The sequence below is a fragment of the Medicago sativa genome, chromosome 4 (assembly GCF_051527215.1).
Source record: "Medicago sativa cultivar Bolivia chromosome 4, Bolivia_mono, whole genome shotgun sequence".
In the NCBI taxonomy this organism is placed as follows: domain Eukaryota; kingdom Viridiplantae; phylum Streptophyta; class Magnoliopsida; order Fabales; family Fabaceae; genus Medicago; species Medicago sativa.
Window position 1 is genome coordinate 28,204,329 of NC_140752.1, and position 17,719 is coordinate 28,222,047.

The window sequence follows — 17,719 nt, forward strand, 5'->3', positions numbered from 1 at the left end:
TGTAACATTATCAGAAAGTATGTTTAGTTTTGTGTCTCCGTCATATGCGGTAACGTCCCTTTTCGACCCACCCAAATGCATTGAACTTGACCGCCACATGCATTACTTTACTATTTATTACTCCCTCCGGTCACTATTATAAGCAAATTTTGACTTTTTAGGTTCATTCAATAAATGATGTATGTGGTCTATATTGTAGGCCACATACATCATTTATTGAATGAATCTAAAAAGTAGAAATTTGTTTATAATAGTGACCGGAGGGAGTATATATTAATAAATAAAAAACTATATATTATATACTTCAATTTAATACTACTTTATTATTTTCTACAACTTGTTCCTGCAACACTATTCGTTCCTTTTCCTGTCTCTTCCTTCAGTTTTCTTCTATTATTCACTCTCTTGCAGATTATATTCATTTCCATGTAAGTTTCAAGATCACACCTATTTTTTATTTTTTTAATCTTTTTTTCTATTTTATTTCTAATTTTAATTCACTATTCCACCTCCTCTTTAATTTGGTTCATGAAAGTGTTTAATTTTTAATCTTAGTATTTTCTATGATTGGGTATCACACTTTTGATAGCTGTATGAAATTATGGGTGTGATGATTTTGGGGGGTTTAGTTAGCAATGGGTTAATGCTGCTAGATTTTGAGATTTTGATAATCTGTTTGTTGTTAATAATAGACACTGTGTTGGTTTTATGAGAATTGTTTAATAGAAGGGTAAGTTTTTTATTTCTATGGTAGTTCTTTGTGGTAATTGGGTGTAGAGGAAGACAATATTTTGAAAATTATTTGTATCTTTGACTTTGCTCTTTATATTCATTTGAGATGAGATGAGATTGTCTTCACTGGTTTTGTAGTTCTATGGTCACGATTGTTTCGAGGGAATTTGTGTTGATAATTGCATTAACCTAGTGGTTAACGAGCTTTAGTAAAGGTCGAATTGATTGAGAATATTCGAGTTCCAACTTTGTGTGGAACAATTTACTTGCATTCTGGTCAAAGTCTGGATTACCAGGGCCCTTTGCCCGGAAACTGGTGGATTAACTGGTTCTACAAGTTATTAGGAGGGATTGAATGAGAGTGTTCTGTTCTTAATGTTCAATTGTTACTTGATAGTTATTTTCAATATAATTGTAGTATTATTATTGTGTTTTAAGATCCATTTCCGGTGTCTGATGCTTAAATTTTACGTCTTTCAATGTAGTTATGTGATTACGGTCGAATTGGCTGAGGTGGTTCAATTCAATCATGATGGAATCCTGCAATTGTATTGAGCCACAATGGCCAGCAGATGATTTATTGATGAAATACCAATATATATCAGATTTCTTCATTGCCCTTGCTTATTTCTCGATCCCGCTCGAGCTTATCTACTTTGTTAAGAAATCTGCAGTATTTCCATATAGATGGGTCCTTGTTCAGTTTGGCGCCTTCATAGTTCTATGTGGAGCAACACATCTAATTAATTTATGGACCTTCACAATTCATACAAGAACCGTGGCAATTGTAATGACCACCGCCAAGGTTTTAACTGCTGTGGTATCGTGTGCCACTGCCCTTATGCTTGTACATATTATTCCCGATCTATTAAGTGTTAAAACTAGAGAATTATTTTTGAAGAACAAGGCTGCGGAGCTTGATAGAGAAATGGGTTTGATTCGTACGCAGGAAGAAACTGGTCGACATGTTAGGATGTTGACGCATGAGATTAGAAGTACTCTTGATAGACATACAATACTGAAAACGACTCTTGTTGAACTCGGTAGAACTCTTGGGTTAGAGGAATGTGCGTTATGGATGCCAACACGTACTGGGTTGGAGCTTCAACTTTCTTACACATTGCGACAACAGAACCCTGTTGGATATACAGTTCCTATTAACCTTCCTGTGATCAATCATGTATTTAGTAGCAACCGTGCAGTTAAAATTTCATCGAATTGCCCAGTTGCTAGATTACGACCTCATGCTGCAAAATACATGCCTGGGGCAGTAGTTGCTATTCGGGTTCCTCTCCTAAATCTTTCTAATTTTCAAATATATGATTGGCCTGAGGTTTCAACTAGAAGCTATGCTTTGATGGTTTTGATGCTTCCATCTGATAGTGCTAGACAGTGGCATGTACATGAGTTAGAGCTGGTCGAGGTAGTTGCTGACCAGGTTAGTAATTTTCCATTTTACTCGGTTTCCTTTCTAGTGTATTGTTTACACCTGGTTTGCTTTATTTACGTTTATTAGACTAAAACTGTTTTACATGAATATGTCTGTCTGTCATTCATTACTTCTTACTATTATCTCCTACACCAGGTAGCTGTTGCCCTTTCGCATGCTGCAATCTTAGAAGAGTCAATGAGGGCTAGGGATCAACTCATGGAGCAGAATGTTGCACTTGATATGGCAAGAAGAGAAGCAGAAACTGCGATTCATGCTCGCAACGACTTTTTGGCTGTTATGAATCACGAGATGAGAACTCCGATGCATGCAATTATTGCACTCTCTTCATTGATGCAGGAAACAGATCTGACTGCTGAGCAACGTCTAATGGTGGAAACAATACTAAAAAGCAGCAATTTATTAGCTACACTCGTCAACGATGTTTTGGATCTTTCACGGCTTGAAGATGGCAGTTTTCAACTTGAAATATCAGCGTTTAACCTTCATTCATTGTTTAGAGAGGTAAAATTTTCGCCTAAATCCCGAAAAATTCAACTTTATTAGTCTGACTAGTAGCTTATGATCTTTGAGTTTCTTCAGAAGCTTGATGTTGTTAGATTTGCTATTCTGATTGCAGGTCCTTAACTTGATTAAACCTGTTGCATCTGTTAAAAAGCTGTCACTCACTTTACATTTCGCATCAGATTTGCCAGTGCATGCGATTGGTGATGAAAAGCGTCTCATGCAAATTCTTCTCAATGTTGTTGGTAATGCTGTTAAGTTCACAAAAGAAGGCAGCATTTCCATCGCCGTGGTTGTTGTAAAGCCTGAATCCTTCCGCGATATTAGATTTCCTGATTTCCTACCAGTACCAAGTGATGGCCACTTTTATTTGCGAGTACAGGTATGTTTCGTCAAGCTTTACTAGTTTTCTTCTGTTTTGGTATATTGTATCGTCTGTTATCTGATTTCGAAGGTGGAATATATTTTGTTTTCCACAATATAGGTAAAAGATTCAGGATCAGGAATCAATCCACAAGACATCCCAAAGTTATTCACTAAGTTTGCACAAAACCAAACATTAGCAACGAAAAATCCCGTTGGAAGTGGGCTTGGCCTTGCAATTTGTAAAAGGTATTATATTCTTGTATAGTTACTGATATGATCATATTAATCTGTTTTCTATTCCTTGGTATATAGTATATTTACAAAATTAGAATTTGCGCTCTTCAATATTGGTATTTATGATTTTCTATTGATTGCGTTCGGTATCTTTAAATTGTGAGCAGGTTTGTGAATCTCATGGAAGGACATATTTGGATTGAAAGCGAAGGTATTGGTAAAGGATGTACAGCCACTTTCATTGTAAAACTCGGAATCCCGGAACGTCCAAATGAACATAAACTACCTTACAAACCTAAAGCTCTAGTAAATAATGGATCTACAAACATTTCCGGTCTCAAGGTTCTTGTCATGGATGATAATGGGTCAGTAACAGCTTTATTTCCGTACCTTCAGTTGTGAAATTTGTTGCTATGTCTGGTGATTTTATAGAAAACTAAACTTAGGTTGATTTCTTACTTTAAGCCCCTACTTGGGCCACAATTATATTCTTGAAAGCATTATAATACTTATGTGCTGAATGCTCATATTGCTTACTACTAGTCCAAAGTAAGTCTATCTACATCAAGGTTTAGCTGCTAAACTTTTTAATTTACACTTCCTAAAAGCAATGTTTTAAAAACTGAATCTATCTGAGAGACATTTTGGTCATGGTTCACTGCATTAAACCACTCAAACCTGGACAAAACTGTGTTCTAAGTTCTAACCGTTCAAATAACTGAATACTGTTCACAGTTTAACAGGCTGAACTGTCTGGTTTGATTTGGTTTTTGAACATTGCCTAAAAGTAAACAAGTCTTATGGTATGTTTGGATACACGTTTCTCTCTCTCTTCTCACGTCCCAAGGCAATATTGCCGTGATTTTACAACTCCAAAATTCCTAGTTTCTAATCATTCATGCGTTTGAAAGTTGTTTCAACGTTGAAACAAACGGGCACTTAAGCATAGTCCTTGATGGGACATTATGGTTTTAGTTTGATTGATGTAGTTGACCCTACTTACTATGAAAAGACTTGGTGGTGGTTGTTGGTGTAACAAGCTTTAATACCATATCAAGCAATATTTCTAGTATAAATTTAAACTATTAGGTGAAGGTACCTGAATTTTTATTTGACAATTTGTATGTTCATTCACACTCACTTTATAGCCAGAAAAGAAAATATACATAATGCATGCAGTCTTCATTCAGTCTTCTACTCGCAATCTATGAAACTTGGAAGTCAGAAAAATTGTTTAGTGGCTGATGCATTTGCTGCGTTTACTCTTTCCCTTGCTTGTCTCATAACTAATGGTGAAACTTGTAATGCAGGGTGAGTAGGTCAGCGACAAAGGGGCTTCTTATGCATTTAGGATGCGACGTCACAACTGTAAGCTCAAGTGAAGAATGCATGCGTGTTGTTTCTCTGGAACACAAAGTGGTCTTTATGGATGTTTGTACAGGGTTAGATGGTTATGAATTAGCGGTTCGTATACAAGAGAAGTTCACAAAACGTCAAGATAGACCACTTATAGTTGCTCTTACCGGAAACACAAACAAGTTGACCAAAGAGAACTGTTTGAGAGCTGGTGTGAATGGTGTAGTTTTAAAACCTGTTTCTGTTGAGAAGATGAAAGGTGTTTTAACAGAACTCTTGGAGCGTCGGTTTGTGTTTGAAACAATTTAAACTACCATAAGGGCTATCTATTATGAAAACTTTTGTTGTACATAGCGAAATCGAATTATAGCAGAGATGCAAATTTATGATGTAACAAAGCACTGGCATAAAAAGGTGTAAAGGAGGCTCTAGGCAACTGTTGAGTCTGGATTGTTAAATCCATTTTTGTGAACGAAGTTCATATATAAACATATTCTTCATTTTTGTATCAGTTCAGGCCTTTGATGCATTGAAGTGGTGGTGAAATTTCATTTGCATTGATCCTTATTGTTTTAATAGATTTTTTTTATTTAAGACCATGAGGTGGTTTCAACACTGAAAAGGTGTGGGATTAAAACCCACTCAAATATAAACTTAGTGCTGCCAAGTGCTTCTACTACCATCAGAATTAAGGTGGTGTTAATAATGTAATCAATTTCAACATATTGTGAAGACTAAAGAGAGTCAATGCTAGTTCAACAAACACCTTTGAATTGAACTAATTTTTTAAATCTTTGATTTTCCAGAAGTTTTTGACAAGATATCTTGCTTAAATAATACACTCCCCAGTCATATATAAGCAGAAAGGTGTGTATATTTGGTCCAAAATATTGATAAATACATGCAATTATTAGCTTGTATTTAAAGCTCTTCTAAGATTCAAGCTCATTATAGTTGGTGAATTTTCTATAAATTTTTTTTTTCTTTTAAATTAACACCTGAAAGGTTAATCACATTCACATCCAAAAAGGCCATTTATAATGTCAACTTCCAGGACATATTTTCTATACACTGGAGTCAAACTTTTGGAATATGTAAATAGTCTAAAAGTTTCAAAGCTACTTCAACCTCATTGCATCTTCTTTTCAGGATAAACTATCTCTAGCCTTCAAAATAATTAAGGTTGCTACTACTATAACACAATATGTAGAATAACCTTCATGTAAAATAATACAAGAGAAGAATGGTACAGACCACCATCAAGCTTCAACATTTTGAAAACATAGATGGAAAAATAAATGCTTCTGTATCACTATCATTTACAATCAGCTAGTAATTCAAAGCTGAGTTTCCACATTTACAACATTTGTATAGTCTAAGCAACAAAAATGTGAATAACTCTACAAAATTTACAGGCCAAGTCTGAACTCATTGGATATATATATATATATATATATATATATATATATATATATATATATATATATATATATATATATATATTACCAATAATCATTGCAAGAGCATGTCCCATCTTTCATGTGATGAAACCGGTTTGCATCTCTCACTACGATCTCTCTTCCAGAGACCATTGATATGTACTTTATTGCTGTATGACAATCGCCGCAAACACGGAGGTTCTTAAATACCCTTATAGGTTTTGGATTTGGTGTACTAATAAGAGCAAATGCAACTGCAAGTTTCTCACTGTGTTGAAATAGATATTGTTCCTTTTGTTCATCTTCCACATCATGAAGAACAAAATCTGTATTTGGGACATAACCTACGTTCTTTATTTTTAAAGCCAATTCATCGAGTTTTTCATATATTTGTTGAGCTTTGGGGTGTAAAGTATCTCCTACATGGAATGTATGCACCTGGTTTTCAACTTCAATCCAACTAGAACCTGCTTCTTTTGTTATTTGTTTCTGTTTCATGTTTTTTCTAATGGCTGCTACATCTTCCCACCGCCCTTCTGTTGCATACAAGTTTGACAATAATATATATGTAGCCGGATCGTGAGGTTCTCGTTCAAGAATCATTTTTGCTGCATGTTCCCCAAGCTTGGTGTTCCGATGAACCCGACAAGAACCAAGAAATGTACGCCACACCAACGAGTCGGCATCAAAAGGCATTGAGTTAATAAATTCAATCGCTTCTGAAAGCAATCCAGATCGACCGAGCAAATCAACCATACATGCATAATGCTCCATCCTTGGAACAATTCCATAGTTATCGCGCATGGAAGTGAAATGTTTCCATGCCTCATCAATTAAACCAACATGACTACATGCCGATAAAACTGCAATGTATGTGACATCATTAGGCTTCACACCTGTTTCAAGCATATTATAGAACAATTCTAGTGCTTTTGAAGCAAATCCATGTTTTGCAAAACCATTTATGATAGAGGTCCAAGTTATGACATTGCGATCTTCCATGTCATTAAAGACCTGTAAAGCAGCTTCTTTGTTTCCACACCTGGAATACATAGAGATCAAAGCATTATTAACACTTAGGTCAGTCCGAAATCCCATCTTGACCACCATGGCATGAATTTGTTCACCCTTACCTATTGTACCAATACAAGCAGCACCACTCAACAGGCTAGCATATGTAAACGAACTAACTTTGCCACTACCTGTGTATTCAATTTCAGGGTTCATGTCTTGTTCAGAATTCAAATTCGAATCTTTCACACTTGCATCACCAACGATCCCACTACACGAAACCAAATTCTTCTCAAACAAAATATCAAAACACTTGCGAGCAGATTCCATTCTTCCAGACTTTGCATACACACTAACAAGACCATTCCCTACACAATCAATCGCAGAAAGGCCTAATTTAATGGTCTGCCCATGAACCTGTTCACCAAACCCAATATCAGGAAGACTTGCACAAGCCTTAAGAACACCAGAGAACGTAAAGCAATTTGGCGCAACACAACCCTGAACCATCATATCACAAAACAATCTCATAGCTTCCCGTTCATATCCACCACCGCCTCGTACATATCCATTAATAAGCGCCGTCCATGACATCACATTATGCTCCCTCATACCATCAAACACTTTCCTAGCCTCTCGCACCAATCCACATTTCGCATACATATCAACCAAACTACACCCAACACACAAATCCAAAACCAAACCCGACCTAATAACCCACGAATGCAATTCCTTCCCAAGCGACAAAAACTGAATCTCAGCACAAACCGATATCAACCCAGTTAACGTAAACCTATCCGGCACATACCCACTACTCACCAGCATCTCCAAAAACAAATCAATCGCATCATCATTATAACCATATTGAGCTAACCTAGTAATCATCAAAGTCCACGTAACAACATTTTTCTCATGCATTTTATCAAACACCTTACGTGCAGACGCAAAATCCCCACCACCACCACCACCACCTTTAACAAACATATCAATCAATTCACAACCAACACAAACATGAGAATCAAAATACCCCGTCTTCAAAACAAATCCAAACAAACACAACCCAATTTTAAAAAACCCGCCTTTCAAACACGCCCGTATCACAGCAGTAAAACAATACTCATTCGGATAAACCCCGTCTTGTAAAAGCATCTGATCAAATATCTCAACTGCTTTCGAGCAATTTTGATTGTTTGCGAAGCAAGAAATGATTGAACTATATGAAACAACATCGCGTTTGGAATTTTCCATGGATTGGAAAATTCCAAAAGCGGTTATAGGGTCGTTTGATTTGGAGTAGAGGGTGATGAGGGAGTTGAGGAGGAGGGTGTCGAGGGGGAGATTTGAGGTGGTGAGTTTTTGGTGAAGGAGTTTGCCGAGGTGGGTGTTTTTGGTTCGGATGCATTGTTTAAGGAGAAGTGAAGAGGTTATGAGTTTGTTGTTGTTATGGGTTGATTCTGTGTCTGTGAGGTTTAAGGTTGTAATGGCTTTGTGGAGTTGTTGTGGATTGTTGAAATGGTTCAAGTTTTGTTGTTTGTGTGATGATGGTGTTGGTGAGTTTAGATTGATGTGAGGAGAAGGAAGAGGAAGAGATAGGCTTAGGCTTGGCATTTTTCAATTCTTACATATAGTTTTTGGTTCTTAATTCTTATGGGATGTGAAGGGTAAGAGCATACAGATAATCTAATCCACTTCTCTGACTAGACACTGAACATCTTAATTTTCTTACATTTATTCAAACACAAGATATTCTTGGATAGACACAGGTACAAATGAAATTAATTATTTGGATGTACATACACAACAATGAAAAAGTTGAAATAATAATTAAATTAGTAACATCATTAAACTATTTTATCTTTAAAAACACATCAATTGTCTGAGTGTACCTAAACATTTTAGATTTGGGTTTGTCTCCAAGCAAACATCTCTCTTCTCTTCAAACACTTAACTATTCTCCTCTTTATTGTTTTTAGGGCTATTTATATATTTAGTCTATGTGAATAAGAGTCACTTGAGTTTTGATTATTGAATTTGTTAATCTTTTAATTCTACATTGTAAATATTAATCATTTTAGTTTCGGTCTTTAAGCTAGTAAATCTAGTTAGGCTCTGTTTGGTAAAATTAGCTTTTAGCTGATAGCTTTTAGCTGATAAGCTAGTTGAAGTGTTTGGTAAAATTAACTGATAGCTTTTGCTTTGAATAATAAGGGTAAATATGGAAGAAAAAATGAGAAGCTAAAAGCTATAAGCTCAAAAGCTACTTGAAGTAGCTTCTGAAAAATAGCTTATAAGCTCCTGAAATAAGCTATAAGCTTGTTGTACCAAACAGAGCTAAAGTGTTACCAAATAGAGCTTTTTTTGTCAAATGAGCTTATAAGCTAAAAGTTAAGAGCTAAAAGCTCTTTTTTTGGGTTTACCAAACAGAGCCTTATAGTGTGTTTGGTTGGGAGAAGAAGATAAGAAGAGAGAAAAAGGTGAGAGAGAGTTTGAGAAGAGAGAAGTTGATAAGAAATATAGTAGATTTGATATATTGTTTGGTTTAAGAGAGAGATGAGAGAAACAGAAGAGAGAGAGGTTTGTTTATTTTTTAAAGGTCAAAAATACCCTTCAATTAAAGAACTAATATATAATTGTTTATAATATAATTTAATTAACTTAATTAACCTGAACACCCTTGAATTAATTTAAATATAATTTTTTTTGCCTTCCTGCTTAAATATAAATTAATTTGGACGATTTGTATTTTATGTTAAAATATAATTTTTTTCAAAACATTTAATTAGTTTATTGAATTAAATAAACTTTTTTTTACCAGATTCCAACCCACAAAATTCCCAACCGGTTCTTTTCCAAAGCCCCTTAGCGCCGTTCTATGCTCACTTAACCACATCCTCGTTTTTTAATTTAATCTGATTTGAGTATTGACTTGAATGAATTGTAATACCCATATGTAGATTTGTTTACAAATTGATAATCTTGTACCACTGTGATATAATGAATGGGAACGATGTCTTTGTTCACTGGTAGGATTTCATAGTATATGTTGTTGTCTCGCTGTTCCCATGGTCGTCTTCTCCAGTGCTTCATTTTTTTTTTTTTGTTTGTAGAAAACTCTTTCTCCTTTTGTTGCAACGAGGGTATAATGGGTAAATAAGACTTTCTCTGCTATTTCTTCGCAACTGTGAGGAGACTAAAAAAAGTGTGGGCCCCACGCGTTTTAACTCTCTCCCCCCTATTTCTTTGGTCTGCCAAACAAGAGAAATGGCTAATTTCTCTTCTATCTCTCTCGCCTCAACTTCTCTCTCCCCTTATTCTCCTCTACCAAACACAGTGTTAATGTGATTGTGATTAGGTAACGTGGCTAGTGTTAAAATGGGAAAAAAAAAAAAAAGGATGCTGACTCAGATCTTACGACACGAATGGACATATTTGCCCTTAATGAAACTGGTCCTCGCGGAAATGACTAGAATACCCTTTTCTTCTTCCATACCCTTCGCTACCCTTATACATGGAGCGCTCACTAATCTGGCATTGATGGATGTCTCATAGAAGCCTCATATCATATTCCTTACACGATCCTTCCAATATCACATCAATGTGTTATTGCAAGTTCATCATCCTTTATGCAAAATCCAGATAATCAATCAAGATCTTGATTTGCGACTGATTATAGAATTGGTCAAGAATTTATGAAGAATTTATGGATGTTAGATTTACATGACAATAATCATATTTACATTACCGAATTTTCATGGTGAGTTGGTGGGGATGAATCTCTCGTAACATTTTTATGAGAATTTCTCCGATTTTAAAACCCTCATTTGCCAAATTTTCATAAAAGCTATTATTGTTGCTAATAGGGGTGTTCATGGTTCTAAACTGCATTGAAACTGAACCACATTAATGGATACAATTCAGTTTTTAAAACCACTTTAAAAAAAACTGGTTTATTTTTCAAACCAGTTCCAGTTCGGTTTAAAACCGATTCAGAACCGGTTTACAGTTCTGAACCGGTTTATTTATTTCAAACCAATTTCGAACCGGTTTACAGTTTAAACCGGTTTTTGAACCAGATTATTCTTGAACTGGTTTTCAAACCGGATTTTAGTCATTGTTTTAAAAAAAAAAAACCCATTTTTCAGTGACGCTGGTAAACCCAATCTATTTTCCTTTCCTTCCGAGCTTCTCGTTCTTTAACAATGGCGACGGTAATGCAGAAAATCAAAGACATCGAAGATGAGGTAACTATTCTTTCCACAATACAAATTTCTGCTTCGTTTAGTTCTATTATGATTGAATCATAGGGAAATAGTTGTAGACTTATGATTTATTCGAGTGAAACTTGAGCTTTTTCATATCAGTGTTGATTTAACGTTTTGAGTATATTTTAATACAATTGACGGAATTTTCGTAAATTCTTAATTTTCTTTGAATTAATTACGAATTTAAAATCATATTTGCATGTGTATAGGTTGAAGAAAATGTTCAATTTGTTAATTTTTAATCAGTTATTTTCTGTGTTTTGGGACATTGTAATTGATATGCCGTCAAAGCAATTGATGATATGTGCTGATTACTTAATATGCAGTAGCTGCAAAGTTTATTCTGTCATTTTGTTATTATTTTGTGTATAATTGCGGTTATTGTTTTTTACAGATGGCGAAAACTCAAAAGAACAAGGCTACCGCTCATCATTTGGGGTTACTGAAGGTAAATATGTTAGTTTGATTATTAAATGGCATACAAGGAAGAAACAGAGAAAAATCATATATAAGCTGTTTTTCATTTACAAAAAAGAGATCCTAATAAGTTGTTTTTCATAAATAAGTTGTTTCGAATAAGTTGTTTTTGAGAAAGAGATCCTAATAAGTTGTTTTTCATAAATAAGCTGTTTTTTTTTATAAAAAGAGATCCTAGTAAGCTGTTTTGCATAAATAAGTTGTTTCGAATAAGCTGTTTTTTTAAAAAGAGATCCTAATAAGTTGTTTTGCATAAATAAGTTGTTTAGAATAAGCTGTTTTTTAAAAAAAATCCTAATAAGTTTTTTTTGCATAAATAAGCTGTTTCAAATAAACTGTTTTTGAAAAAGAGATCATAATAAGCTGTTTTCCATAAATAAGCTGTTTCGAATAAGCAATTTTTGAAAAAAAGATCCTAAAAAGTTTTTAAATTATTTTTATATATTAAATTATTTAATTAAAAATTAATATAAAAATTTGAAGAAAAGAAAGGGTACTAAAAAAATATGGTTCAAATATATTAAACTGGTTCCGAACCGGTTTTAAACTTGAATTGAATTGTTTTTGAATTTATGGTTCAGTTCATAAACCATTTAAATGGTGCAGTTTTTTTGTGGTCCAGTTTAGTTCAGTTTATGGATACAATTCAGTCAACCACATTTTTTGCACACCCCTAGTTGCTAACACCTTTCTTCTTAATAATTAGTACTAAATTAGAGAGATGAGTCCTCATTATTTGCAACCCCTACTCAAGAAGACAACCCTTCAAATTTTCCATCTGCACCTAAGGATGCTAGAAATAAAAAAAGTTGTTTTTCTAGAGTTAGAGATAACAAATAATAAAATTCACACTCAGCTTATGCTTCAATGATATGTTACGGATCAACGCTTTTGATTTATAGCTAAACTTTCTCTCCATTTTATTCAAACTTTTGATGTGGGACTATAGATACTATGAGAAAATAGACTTGACAACATCATTTAACACCTTTAGCAACATTTGATGTGTAACATTTATTGAAATATTAACCATAGATATAGTAAACTGCGTGTGGTAACATTTTTTGTTGGAAGCAAAACGTTGCATATCAGGATTTCAAAGAACAAAATTGTCCATTTATAATTTTGAGGCACTGAATCATTTACTCAAGGCAGACATAAATATCAGACACGATGTTCACATTGACGCGTCAACATCGATAATAATTTAAGAAAATGATAGAACCGAATGTACATGTGTCGGTATCAAACACGAACATGCGTCAGACACCCAATATACATTTGATCAGAAGTGTCGATGCTATAGAGCCTATAAAATCTTAATATTTAATTGTATTTAAATTTTACGTCTTTCTCATTGGTTATATTTGAGAACTTTCTGTTGTTAGGCAACATAGCTTCCCACAGCTGCCGAGCAAAGATCTATACTTTACCTTTGCCCATTGCCACTACACATGATTCAAATCTCCTCCTTCACATGACAAACATTGTCATTCCAGGAAAAAAGTAGCACGCAGAAACCCCTTACCTATTGAGAAGAAAATGTGAAACACCATTTTTCACAACACAAAAAAAAGAGTCTAAAAAGTATCATTAAGTCCCACTTTACTTGCTAGTGCTTATTTCATCTTACAATGTTTATTTTCCCTCTCACTTTCTGTGTAATCAAATAAAAGGAGAAAATTTTTAATTTTTCTTTCTTTTCACTCTCTCCTACCAAACAATTGATGGAAGAAAAGTTATATCACTGTTGGTTTTTGAAATATCAAATTAAAGAAAAATGCTTTATGGCACGACAACTTTTTTCGCACCATTTGCACGATTCATGAATTCTTGATCAATTTCTCCATTTCTTCAAATCCAATTTCAGCCATCTCTTTCTTTCTCATTCTTCATTTAATTTAAATACTAATTTAGTCATTATCACTTCAACATTAAGCTTTGGTTACTCTTTCCTTTGATAGCAGAAAAATGGATTCACTATGTGATACACGTTAGTGAGTACCTTGATGGTGGCTTTGTTGAATTCACGCTATATTATTTTCAAAGTAACACATGAACATGGTTTTGACTTTAGATTGAGCTGCAAAGTTCCTAGTGATATTACTAAATTGAATTCATTGATGATGGTGACTTGGTGGGAATGAATTGTCTCCCGTGACATTTTCATGGGAATTTCTCCAATTATAAAACCCTCCATTGCCAAATTTTCATGATGGCATGAAAGCTATTATTTATTTATTTTTTACATGAAAGCTATCATTGTTGGTAACAACTTTCTTCTTAATAATATTCTTAATAATTAGTATTAAATTAGAGAGATGAGTCCTTATTATTTGTCATCCTTCATAGCAAACAATATTTCACATTTTTCATCTGCACCTAAGGATGCTAGAATTAAAAAAAGTTGTTTGCTACAGAGAAGCGACAAACAATAAAATTCACTCTCAGTTTATGCTTTGATATGTTACGGATCAATGCTTTTGATTTATAGTTAAACTTTCTCTCCATTTTATTCAAACTTTTGATGTGGGACTATAGATACTATGAGAAAAGACCAAGCTTCCTCTCTGACTACATCATTTAACACCTTTAGCGACATTTGATGTGTAACATTTATTAAAATATTAACCACAGATATAGTAAACTGCGTGTGGTATGGTAACATTTTTTGTTGGAAGTAAAACGTTGCATATCAGAATTTCAAAGAACAAAATTGTCCATTTTTATAATTTGGAGAACACTGAACTATTTTACTCAAGCCTCGTGTGGAGTAGTTTGGAGGGACAGTAGAAAATTTAGAATTGAGTAGTAACCATACCACAGTGTTACACCATGCATCCAGGTAAAACTTTACTACACCATCCTTCTTATAAACTAGAAGCATTGACGCAGACATAAACACTAGAGACGACGCAGACATAAACACTAGAGACGACACAAACATAAACACTAGAAACGACATTGACACTGACACATCGACATCGATAATAATTTGAGAAAATGACAAAATTGAATGTACATGTGTTGGTGTCGATCACAGACATGCGTCAGACACCGAACATACATTTGATAAGTGTCGATGCCATAAAACCCTATAAAATCTTTATATTTAATTCTATTTAAATTTTACTTATTTCTCATTGGTTGTATTGTAGATCAGACCATTATCTACATCAATTTAGACATTGCATTCACCATACAGGAACATATTCTCAATATAGTGATCACAAATGCTTATTAATTACTTATGTATTGAGATCTTTTTGTTATTAGGTAGCATAGCTGCACGGAGTTGCCAAGCCAAAGCTCTAAACTTTATCTTTGCCCATTGCCACTACACATGATTCAAATCTCTTCTTTCACATGACAAACATTGTCATTCTAGGAAAAAAGTAGCACACAGAAAACCCCTTAAATTGACAATTTTGTTCTTTGAAATTATTTGCATTCCTGAAATTGTAAGTTTCGTCAATTACCCCTCTGAAATTAACAAAACTTCAATTACCCCCTGAAATTGCACAATGTTACTCAATTTACCCCCTCCGTCAAATTCTTCTGTTAACCAACATGACGTTTTGCAAATACTCCCATGAAGTTTTGCACTTATGTGCAAAATGCCCCATGAACTTGAAAATTTATATATTTTTTTCTGATCCTTAAAAGTGACTGCATTATCACTTTAATTGTGAAACATATTAGCTAAATTTTGACGGTATACAACCATATCAAACAATCGAAGAAAAAAAAAACCTTATTTTATCGTTTGGCAATGTGTCATTATGTCTCATTGTGTTCGCAATTTTATGGTTAACGAACTAAACTTTTATTTTATCGTTTGAATAGTGGACGAAATGAAATGTTCAAAATTATTTTTAGCTAAGTGGTTTTTGAAATTTATTTCTTTGGTATAAATAGGAAAAAATGGATCGATATTGATCTGATCTATTGTCCGTGGTCAATCGTATAGTAGATGAGTCATTTTCTTTTGGCTAAAATGCACTTTTGGCCCCCTAAGTTTAGCTCCGTAGCAATTTTGGTCCCTATTAAAAAAAACAACTTTCCAGCCCTCCAACTTCACCTCCTTTTGCAACTAAGTAGCCCCCTCCTATTTTGACTCGGTCAAAGCATAGGTGGCCAATTGATGGACGCCACGTGGCATGTAATGAATTAAAAATAAAAAAAAACAAAAAAGAATTAAAAAAAGGAATGGCACATGAGACAACAAAGAAAATGCAGCAATACAACAACATCTTCATCTTCTTCACAACTCCTTACCCCAAAATCATATCTGCAAAATCCATCACCATCTCATTCAACCAATTCAGAAAATCCAACACCATTTCATTCAATACATTCCTTAATCTAGACACAAAATCAACAACCTCCCTCTGCCTCTGATAATCCTCATTCCCAACCTTCTTCCTAAAAACCCCTTTCGCCATACCCAATTGCAATTCAGCACTAATAGTAGCAAAAAACGGAACAAAAACAACATCAGCATCACGTTCATCAAAAACCCGTTTTGCAAACGACCCAGTACGCAATTTCGTCGGTGTAACAAGATCCCCCATGATCCAATACTCCGCACTGTACTGTTTGATAATTGGATTTTCCGGGTATGGTGGAAATTCAGTAAATTCTAAGACTTTGGTTTTGGATCGAATTTCACGATCGACGTCGCTGCCGATTCGGGAATCGGAGGTGAAGGACCAGTAGCGGTTGAGGAGGGCATAGTTGAGGGATCTGGAGAGGTCGGCGACATAGACGTTGATGCCGGAGGTGGTGGGTTGGAGAGAGAGTGAAGAGTGTGTGGTGGCGGTGTAGGAGGAGAAGAAGAAGAAGAATGTGAGAGAGAGAATGGAGATGATGATGAAGAAGAGAAAGAGTGTGGGAATGGAGAATGGAGCATTGTTGTTGTTCTTTGAATTGGAGGCATTGTGTTTGTTGTAATGTCTCTGTTTTCCTCTGTTTCTTTTGGGGTAAGGTTTTGTGTCTAGATTAAGGAATGTATTGCATGGTGTTGGATTTTCTCTGTTTTGCAGATATGATTTTGGAGGAAGAACACATTTTCCAGATCTTCATGTATCACGTGCCATTCCTTTTTTAATTCTTTTTTGTTTTTTTTATTTTTAATTCATTAAAAGCCACGTGGCCTCCATCAATTGGTCACCTGAGTTTTGACCGGGTCAAAATAGGAGGGGGCTACTGAGTTGCAAAAGGGGGTGAAGTTGGGGGGCTGGAAAGTTGTTTTTTTTTAATAGGGGGCTAAAATTGCTACGGAGCTAAACTTAGGGGGCCAAAAGTGCATTTTAGCATTTTCTTTTTACTAAATTTTTAGAAAATACTCAATGCAACTTCTTTTTGACAAATGAATTTGAATTTTAGCGACTCGCTTTTAAGGGCTGGTTCATAAAATAAGGTCCCATATCCAACGACCCGGGAAATTTTAGTCATGTGAAACTCTTATACAACTTTAAACACGCCCTCGTGTTCAGCCTGATCGTGAGTTCAATCGTCACATTCTCATCTTTAACCCAAATCTAATATTAAATAGGCGTCAACTTTAATATTTCTCAAAAGTTATGTCTTTAGTAATCTGAATTATCCGTCGTTTCTTGGACTTTGGATTGAGCTGAAGGTTCCTAGTGATATTACTGAATTGAAATCATTGATGTTGTTGGATTTATGTGACAATAATCATATTTACATTACCCAATTTTCGTGATGGTGATGAACAAGTTGGTTGGAATGAATGAATTGTCTCCCGTAACATTTTCATGGGAATTTCTCCAATTTTAAAACCCTCTTCCAAATTTTCATGATGGCATGGAAAGCTATTGTTTATTTAGTAACACATTTCTTCTTAATATTCTTAATAATTAGTA

The 17,719-nt window shown here is 34.6% G+C and overlaps 2 protein-coding genes across 2 annotated transcripts; one reads left to right on the forward strand and one right to left on the reverse strand.

The window, feature by feature from the left end:
• Window positions 1-331: 331 nt before the first annotated feature.
• On the forward strand, window positions 332-5,153 carry ETR1 (Signal transduction histidine kinase, hybrid-type, ethylene sensor). Its single transcript, XM_085700735.1, has 7 exons — window positions 332-428; window positions 1,218-2,170; window positions 2,318-2,686; window positions 2,802-3,068; window positions 3,171-3,298; window positions 3,454-3,651; window positions 4,597-5,153. The coding sequence occupies exons 2-7, from the start codon at window positions 1,262-1,264 to the stop codon at window positions 4,949-4,951; spliced, it is 2,226 nt and encodes a 741-aa protein (XP_085556861.1). The 5' UTR covers window positions 332-428; window positions 1,218-1,261; the 3' UTR covers window positions 4,952-5,153.
• A 696-nt stretch (window positions 5,154-5,849) lies between these two features.
• On the reverse strand, window positions 5,850-8,765 carry EMB2261 (Tetratricopeptide repeat (TPR)-like superfamily protein). Its single transcript, XM_085700736.1, has one exon. The coding sequence runs from the start codon at window positions 8,698-8,700 to the stop codon at window positions 6,145-6,147; it is 2,556 nt and encodes an 851-aa protein (XP_085556862.1). The 5' UTR covers window positions 8,701-8,765; the 3' UTR covers window positions 5,850-6,144.
• Between the last annotated feature and the right edge of the window lie 8,954 nt (window positions 8,766-17,719).

Coding starts and splice junctions, on each gene's coding strand:
- ETR1 (XM_085700735.1), top strand. CDS start 1,262: ATGATGGAATCCTGCAATTGTATTGAGCCACAATGGCCAGCAGATGAT. Junction 2,687..2,801: donor TTCATTCATTGTTTAGAGAG/GTAAAATTTTCG, acceptor TTCTGATTGCAG/GTCCTTAACTTGATTAAACC. Junction 3,652..4,596: donor CTTGTCATGGATGATAATGG/GTCAGTAACAGC, acceptor CTTGTAATGCAG/GGTGAGTAGGTCAGCGACAA.
- EMB2261 (XM_085700736.1), bottom strand. CDS start 8,700: ATGCCAAGCCTAAGCCTATCTCTTCCTCTTCCTTCTCCTCACATCAAT.